The sequence below is a fragment of the Salmo salar genome, chromosome 14 (genome assembly GCF_965601325.2).
Source record: "Salmo salar chromosome 14, fSalSal1, whole genome shotgun sequence".
In the NCBI taxonomy this organism is placed as follows: domain Eukaryota; kingdom Metazoa; phylum Chordata; class Actinopteri; order Salmoniformes; family Salmonidae; genus Salmo; species Salmo salar.
Genome location: NC_138304.1, coordinates 105,135,421 through 105,144,705, shown reverse-complemented (window position 1 = coordinate 105,144,705; position 9,285 = coordinate 105,135,421). Strand labels below are relative to the sequence as shown.

The window sequence follows — 9,285 nt, the reverse complement described above, 5'->3', positions numbered from 1 at the left end:
TCTCTCTCTCCCCATACCCTCTCCCTCTCTCTCCCCATACCCACTCCCTCTCTCTCTCCCTCTCCCCATACCCCACTCCCTCTCTCCCTCTCTTTCTCCCTCTCCCCATACCCCACTCCCTCTCCCCATACCCACTCCCTCTCTCCCTCTCTCTCTCCCTCTCCCCATACCCCACTCCCTCTCTCTCTCTCTCTCCCTCTCCCCATACCCACTCCCTCTCTCCCTCTCTCTCTCCCTCTCCCCATACCCCACTCCCTCTCTCCCTCCCTCTCCCCATACCCCCTCCCTCTCTCTCTCCCTCTCCCCATACCCACTCCCTCTCTCTCTCCCTCTCCCCATACCCACTCCCTCTCTCCCTCTCTCTCTCCCTCTCCCCATACCCACTCCCTCTCTCCCTCTCTCTCTCCCTCTCCCCATACCCACTCCCTCTCTCCCTCTCTCTCTCCCCATACCCCACTCCCTCTCTCCCTCCCTCTCCCCATACCCACTCCCTCTCTCTCTCCCTCTCCCCATACCCACTCCCTCTCTCCCTCTCTCTCTCCCTCTCCCCATACCCCACTCCCTCTCTCCCTCTCTCTCTCCCTCTCCCCATACCCCCTCCCTCCCTCCCCCAGTCTCTTTCTCTCCATCCCTCATTCTTCATATTTTGGATACTGGCGAACATCCCAGCACACCATGGTTCTGGCTCCCCTCTCCTGACTCCAAGCCAACGTTGGAAAGGGGATAAGAGTGCATGTAGTTTATGTGTTTGCCTATATGTGTGTGTGTGTATGTGTGTGTGTGTGTGTGTGTGTGTGTGTGTGTGTGTGTATGTGTGTGTGTGTGTGTGTGTGTGTGTGTGTAAGTGTGTGTGTGTGTGTGTGTGTGTGTATATGTGTGTGTGTGTGTGTGTGTGTGTGTGTGTGTGTGTGTGTGTGTGTGTGTGTGTGTGTGTGTGTGTGTGTGTGTGTGTGTGTGTGTGTGTGTGTGTGTATGTGTGTGTGTGTGTGTGTGCATGCCTGCTGATGTGTGTGCCTTTGTGTGCATGATTGCCTGTGTGTTTGGCCACCAGTCTCCGGGTTAGGCAGAATAGTCCAGAGATCCCAGTACACTAGTCTCCGGGTTAGGCAGAATAGTCCAGAACATTCCACTGGCTCTAGCAGCATTTTGAGGTCACAGTAATCCCTTAGGGAACATGCTTAATTCAGAACATAAAGGAGACCTCCCAAATGGCACCCTATTCCCTAGATAGTGCGCTACAGTTGACTAGGGTACATGAGGCTCTGGTCTAAAGTAGTGCACTATGTAGGGCATAGGGTGCCATTTGGGACACAGACATACACCCCCCCCCCCCCATGCTTTCTCACAAGGCCTCACTGTACTGCATGGGCCCTGTAGGCTGTTTTCCCTGTGGAATCCCAAGCCAAGTTTTTCCATTGTCACATTCAGCCAGTGCATAAGTTTATCTCATTCCCATTGGAATAGAAGGATTCCTGAAGTCAAAATGGCTGTATTATACTACATCCTTTCACTGTTCCATTTTTCCTCGTTTCCCATTCTCCAGTGATCCATGATCAAGGTTTTGCCTTCTCTGGTTCCCATTCTCTGGTGTTCCATGATCAAGGTTTTACCTTCTCTGGTTCCCATTCTCTGGTGTTCCATGATCAAGGTTTTGCCTTCTCTGGTTCCCATTCTCTGGTGTTCCATGATCAAGGTTTTACCTTCTCTGGTTCCCATTCTCTGGTGTTCCATGATCAAGGTTTTGCCTTCTCTGGTTCCCATTCTCCTCCTTTGAGGGAGGTTCTCTGGTTCTCATTCTCCTCCTTTGAGGGAGGTTCTCTGGTTCCCATTTGAATGAGGAAGATCTAATCTAGTCTCCACTACATAGTCTTTGCCTTCAAGGTATATGTTGCACAATACAATCAGTAACATGTAATAACACGGTCATAACCTGTCATAATATGGTTATAACACTGTCATGACCCATATATTTACACCTGTTGTGACATATAGTGTGTTATTTTATGGCTGGTTATAAAACCCACATTTATTCAAATAATGTTTTTCCAAGAAGTTTCCTTTTTGTTTGAAAGTTTGTTTCTTAAGTCCTTTGTTGTTGTTGTAATGAATTCTTTACAGTCATGTTTTGTTCATCATATTTTAAACAACTTGTAGAAAATACACTTTATGACACTGTCATGAAGCGTTATGACCATCATAATCATATCAGGTAGATAGTCCTATGACGTACATGCCCTTACGTCAGTCATCAGTCTAATAGAGGGTGTCTAGTCCTGCTCCTGAAATCTGCTCTTACATTCATCCCAGTCATCAGAAACAGAGCATTGGGGCAGGTGCATGTCTGACATCAATGTGTGTGCAATTACAATGATAATTTAATATGGTCAATTCAAAAAAAAATAATCTATGTTATATTAACATAAACATACTGTTGATAAGTAGGCTATGATGTAATGGAATGTTTTGCCTTGTGTGGTGTGTTTTGACACTCTTATGTAGGTGTCATAACCAGCCATAAAAATAACACAATATACACAATGTCACAACAGGTCTAAATGTGTTATGACAGTGTTATGACCATATTATAACAGGTTATGACAAGTTATGTCAGCTGTTATAACATATTATGACAGTGTTATGACCATATTATAACAGGTTATGATGAGTTATATCAGCTGTTATGACAATATGGCAGTGTTATGACCATGTTATAACAGGTTATGACAAGTTATGTCAGCTGTTACGACATATTATGACAGTGTTATGACCATATTATAACAGGTTATGACAAGTTTTGTCAGCTGTTATGACATATTATGACATGGTTATGACAGTGTTATGACGCAGGGTGTCAAGTAAAGTGTTTCCTTATTCTTGTGCATTCCAACCCCCCCCCCGAAGGTGCCTGTATCAGTCTGTAGTGGACACATGGCTTATTCCTATTCACAGAACCAAACCTCTCTGGTTTCCTCATACATAATGCTTAGTGTGTTTGTTACTGTGTCCCTTCTGGGCACCCTTACTGTGTGTGTGTTGTGTGTTGTATTTCTTAGGGTGAGTTCTCCCTGAAGAGTGTGTAGTCCTTATCGCCCCCATACAGTTCAAATAACTGGGGAGAATGTCACCACCAGGGTCCATCCCTTCTCTGGACCCCAGGTCCAGATAACTCTCACTGGGCTTGGCGTAGCCGGCCTCCCCCATGGGTAAATACAGATGGCTCTTCTCCTGATAAGGCAGAGCTTGCTGCATCTCCATCTCCAGGCTTGGAGCACCAGGCCGGATTGGAACCACGGCTATGCCAGGAAAGGTGTACTGCTCCTGTGCATAACGTTTTTCTAGGCGGTGGGTGATGGCCAGCTGAAGGAGGTGGAGGAGCTCTGCTAAGTTGAGAAGGAGAGAGACTCCAGCGATGGCCTGGGTGTAGATGGTGAAGATGGTCTTTTCCGTGGGTCTGGAGACGAAGCAGTCCACCGTGTGAGGACAGGGGTCCCGGACGCACTCGAACCGGGCCGGGATCACGAAGCCGTAGAGGCACCACAGCCCCACGATGAAGCCCACCTCCAGGAGGACCTTGAGGAGGATGCTGGCGGCGTAGGCGCAGAGGAGACGGCCCTTTAGCTTAGGAACCTCCGGGAGAGCTGTCACCTCCTTCCTCCCTCTTTTCTCCTCCTCTAGTTCTTCTATCTCATCCCCCTTTCTCACCTCCCTCTTCTTCTCTCCGTTCTTCTTTACTCCTCCCCTCTCTCGTCCCTCACCGCCCCCACCCTCCACCGTCCTCTCCTCCTCATCTTCCTCCTTTTTTTTTTTCTCCTTTGCAGCCCCCATGGCCACATATCCGAAGTAAAAAATAGTCGGTGTGGAAACAAAAATCACCTGGAGGACAAAATAGCGGTAATGTGATATGGGGAACGCTTTGTCGTAACACACCGCGGTACATCCAGGTTGCTTGGTATTACAGACGAAGTCGACCTGTTCGTCGTCCCAGGCTGACTCTGCGGCAGTGCCCAGGACTAACATGCGGAACAGGAAGAGGACAGTTAGCCAGACGCGGCCCACCCCGGTGCTATACTCCTGCCCCTCCTCCAACAGGTGCTCCAGGAAGGACCAGTCAGCTCTGGACATCCTCTGTCACCTACAGCGGGAGACAGGTGAATACATTCATGTTAACACAACGTTAAAAACATTAGGTAATGTACTGTATATCAGCACACACACACAATGTCTCTCACACACACACACACACACACACACACACACACACACACACACACACACACACACACACACACACACACACACACACACACACACACACACACAATCTCTCTCTCTCTCTCACACACACACACACACACACACACACACACACAATCTCTCTCTCTCACACACACACACACACACACACACACACAATCTCTCTCTCTCACACACTCTCTCTCTCACACACACACACACACACACACACACACACACACACACACACACACACACACACACACACACACACACACACACACACACACACACACACACACACACACACACACACACACAGAGACTCTCTCTCTCTCTCTCTCTCACACACACTGGTGAAACTAGGTGAAACATGCTCCTGGATGTTTTCTAGAATAATAGATCCTTTTACTAGAGATCATGTGTGGCAGAACACAACATAACACCCCTAATGAATAACCCTCTTTCTGTTTCCATGAGCCCAAACCAGTGCTTAGGGTTTTTTCCACCTTCATGTTTTGGTTTTAAGATCAGATTTCATAAAATAAACAATGAAAACCTAGGAATAGTATTACAAATAAAGTAATTTTAGGCTTTTTTTGTCTGCATCATATTACGCAACACTGTTGTCGTTCTCAGCGTACTTCACGAGTGTTATATGATGTTGATTTGATTAGACTTATGCAATGTTCAGAATGAGATTCATGTTTCTCTGAAACTGTTTTTGTCTGTCTCAGTGACGTACAATACTGTGTCTCTTCCAGTCTAAGTTCCCCTGGGGGACTGTTGTTATGCTCTACCCTGAAATGTCCACATGATTCTCTCTCACACACACACACACACACACGCACACACATTCCCGTAAATAAACATCCTGTGAACTGGGCCAACTCTTGACTTTTATCTGTTGGTTATCTCTCCTCTCTTTTACTCTCACTTTCACTCTCTCTCACTCTCTCTTTTACTATCACTCTCTCTTTTACTATCACTTTCACTCTCTCTCACTCTCTCTTTTACTCTCACTCTCTCTTTTACTCTCACTCTCTCTTTTACTCTCACTCTCTCTTTTACTATCACTTTCACTCTCTCTCACTCTCTCTTTTACTCTCACTCTCTCTTTTACTCTCACTCTCTCTTTTACTATCACTTTCACTCTCTCTCACTCTCTCTTTTACTATCACTCTCCCTCTCTCTCACTCTCTTTTACTATCACTCTCTCTCTCTTACTCTCACTCTCTCTTTTACTATCACTCTCTCTCACTCTCTCTTTTACTATCACTCTCTCTCACTCTCTCTTTTACTATCACTCTCCCTCTCTCTCACTCTCTTTTACTATCACTCTCTCTCACTCTCTCTTACTCTCCCTCTCTCTCACTCTCTCTTTTACTATCACTCTCACTCTCTCTCACTCTCTTTTACTATCACTCTCTCTCACTCTCTCTTACTCTCACTCTCTCTTTTACTATCACTCTCTCTTTTACTATCACTCTCTTTTACTATCACTCTTTCTCACTCTCTATTTTACGATCACTCTCTCTTTTGCAAGTTTTGTCTCACCTGGACTTCTGTAAAGTCGCGTGGTCAGGTGCCACAAAGAGGGACTTAGGAAATGTTCAATTGTCTCAGAACAGGGCAGCACGACTGGCCCTTGGATGTACACAGAGAGCTAACATTAATAATATACATGTCAATCTCTCCTGGCTGAAAGTGGAGGAGAGATTGACTTCATCACTACTTGTATTTGTGAGAGGTATTGACATGTTGAATGCACTGAGCTGTCTGTTTAAACTACTGGCACACAGCTCAAACACCCATCCATACCCCACAAGACATGCCACCAGAGGTCTCTTCACAGTCCCCAAGTCCAGAACAGACTATGGGAGGCGCACAGTACTACATAGAGCCATGACTACATGGAACTCTATTCCACATCAGGTAACTGACACAAGCAGTAAAATCAGATTTAAAAACAGATAAAAATACACCTTATGGAACAGCGCAGACTGTGAAGCAACACAAACATAGGCACACACACAACACACACACACGCGCACACACACACACACATGATAACACACACACTATACACACACATGGATTTAGTACTGTAGATATGTGGTAGTGGTGGAGTAGGGGCCTGAGGGAACACACTTAAATATGTTGTGAAATCTGTAGTGAATGTATTTTACTATTTAAAAATAAATCTATAACTGCCTTCATTTTGCCAGATCCCAGGACGATCCATAATAAACCCCAGGAAGAGTAGCTGCTGCCTTGGCAGGAACTAACGGGGATCCATAATAAACCCCAGGAAGAGTAGCTGCTGCCTTGACAGGAACTAACAGGGATACATAATAAACCCCAGGAAGAGTAGCTGCTGCCTTGGCAGGAACTAATGGGGATCCATAATAAACCCCAGGAAGAGTAGCCGCTGCCTTGGCAGGAACTAATGGGGATCCATAATAAACCCCAGGAAGAGTAGCCGCTGCCTTGGCAGGAACTAATGGGGATCCATAATAAACCCCAGGAAGAGTAGCTGCTCCCTTGGCAGGAACTAATGGGGATCCATAATAAACCCCAGGAAGAGTAGCTGCTGCCTTGGCAGGAACTAACGGGGATCCATAATAAACCCCAGGAAGAGTAGCTGCTGCCTTGGCAGGAACTAACGGGGATCCATAATAAACCCCAGGAAGAGTAGCTGCTGCCTTGGCAGGAACTAACGGGGATCCATAATAAACCCCAGGAAGAGTAGCTGCTGCCTTGGCAGGAACTAATGGGGATCCATAATAAACCCCAGGAAGAGTAGCTGCTGCCTTGGCAGGAACTAACAGGGATACATAATGAATACAAATACTGACATATCATTTCACACACACACATACAAAAAGGCCAGTCCTGTTTAGCTGTATACTGTATGTTAGTGTTTCCCCACCCTTATCCTACAGTACCCACAACAGTACACAGATTCATTGCTGTCCTTGACAAACACACTCCATTCAACTCATTCAGGGCTTGATGATTAGTTGACAAGTTAAATGGGGGGGCTTGTTCAGGGTGTTCTGTTGGGGTTACTGGAGGACCAGGGTTGGGAACCACTGCTGCATGTACTGTAAGCGGACCACAGCCCCCCCCCCCCCCCCCCCTCCTCAATCACTACAGCACGCTAACAATCCTCTGTTAAAACAATGGTATGTGAGACCAGAACTAATAACACTGTCTCTCTGTCCATCCGTCCACCTATTTCCCTGTCTCCCTGTCCATCCGTCCACCTATTTCCCTGTCTCCCTGTCCATCCGTCCACCTATTTCCCTGTCTCTCTGTCCATCCGTCCACCTATTTCCCTGTCTCCCTGTCCATCCGTCCACCTATTTCCCTGTCTCCCTGTCCATCCGTCCACCTATTTCCCTGTCTCCCTGTCCATCCGTCCACTTATTTCCCTGTCTCTCTGTCCATCCGTCCACCTATTTCCCTGTCTCCCTGTCCATCCGTCCACCTATTTCCCTGTCTCCCTGTCCATCCGTCCACCTATTTCCCTGTCTCTCTGTCCATCCGTCCACCTATTTCCCTGTCTCCCTGTCCATCCGTCCACCTATTTCCCTGTCTCCCTGTCCATCCGTCCACCTATTTCCCTGTCTCCCTGTCCATCCGTCCACCTATTTCCCTGTCTCTCTGTCCATCCGTCCACCTGTGTCACCTGTCCTTCTGTCCATCCATCCACCTGTGTCACCTGTCCTTCTGTCCATCCGTCCACCTGTGACCCTGTCCTTCTGTCCATCCATCCACTTTTGTATCCATCCTGTGTTACACCATATGTTTCTTTGTTGTAGTGTAACGCCATTTCAGAAACATATATATTTTTCCTGTATGTGCAGGCCTATTTACCATCCAAAAGTATTAAATATATTTCCCAATAGTTCCGTATGACGAAGGCTGTGTGATCGATACGTAAAAGCGTGTTAATAAACACTGATACTATCAAGAGTTTGTTTCTTATTTTCCCCCAATAATTCGAATAAAACGTTATTTTCTTGAGACACGTTTGACTGAACTTGAAGGACTTTTCAACTGTTGTCAGTTGGGGCAAACTATTTCATATACTCTTAAAATGTAAGCAAACCCTAATGTTAATTGACTCTGTAATTTTAACCTTGCTATACAACGCCATTTACAATGCCATACGTATGCATCACTTTTGTATGTTATGCTTTCAGCATCACAGTCGTAACTCACAGATAATTCTACGAAGAAGAAAAGTAAAATTTATGGGCGACCAATATGTCATAAGAATAGCCTACATTAAAAAAAGAAGAAGCTCGGTTTAAGATAAAATAAAATCCTTACCTGTTAGTCGTAAAGTTGGGTTCTTCTGTTGGTTGACTTCTCTCCTCAGCACTCCTTCGTTCTACTCTGCGGTTATGTTCGGCACGCAGTCGGGTGTGCTTTCTTTAATAACCTGCCCTGTAATCGGAAAAAGTGGGGAGAATTTTCCCATGCTTTTTATTGGTCTTTCTAAAGGAAATTGGTCCAGGAAAGGGGATGGATGAATTCTAAAAAATAGTTCTATAGAACTGTTCTCTGCGCTGTGCAACGCCAGCGATTTCAGAGATGGACTGTCGATAATGAAGGATTTGTTAACCCTAAGTAGGCTATTAACTAGAATAAGTGAAAGTGCCAAAGTTATCAACTTGAAGGCATATCGTATTAAAGTTGACCAATCGGTGTAGAAAGTGAAGTCTATAGCCTAATTGTCAACTTGTGCGTAACCATAAAGGTGTGAATTAAGATGTCAATACGATCAGTTCAACAGTAGATTTAACACGTAGCCTAAAAATGGAATTTATTGTCGTTTAAGTTTGCTGATTGATTCGATACCAATGAATTAGAGTTTTCAACTCTTTTGGTGTTATTTTCCGTAAAGCCACACAATGGCGCCAGTCACCGTTTTTCCGAGAAGAAACTCTATGACGCACCAACAGTGTATGAAGCCCCAGCGGATTGTATGACCAGGGCCGGTTTAATGCAGGGGCCTGTCGGTGTTGAAGCCCCTGGGCC

At 45.8% G+C, this 9,285-nt stretch overlaps 1 protein-coding gene across 1 annotated transcript; it reads right to left on the bottom strand.

The window, feature by feature from the left end:
* Positions 1 to 728: 728 nt before the first annotated feature.
* On the bottom strand, positions 729 to 8,709 carry gja4 (gap junction protein alpha 4). Its single transcript, XM_045695076.2, has 2 exons — positions 8,575 to 8,709; positions 729 to 4,132 (listed from the first exon to the last, which is right to left on the bottom strand). The coding sequence occupies exon 2, from the start codon at positions 4,120 to 4,122 to the stop codon at positions 2,971 to 2,973; it is 1,152 nt and encodes a 383-aa protein (XP_045551032.1). The 5' UTR covers positions 4,123 to 4,132; positions 8,575 to 8,709; the 3' UTR covers positions 729 to 2,970.
* Between the last annotated feature and the right edge of the window lie 576 nt (positions 8,710 to 9,285).

Bases quoted from the DNA above. Each gene is read 5' to 3' on its own strand.
- gja4 (XM_045695076.2), bottom strand. From the start codon at position 4,122: ATGTCCAGAGCTGACTGGTCCTTCCTGGAGCACCTGTTGGAGGAGGGG.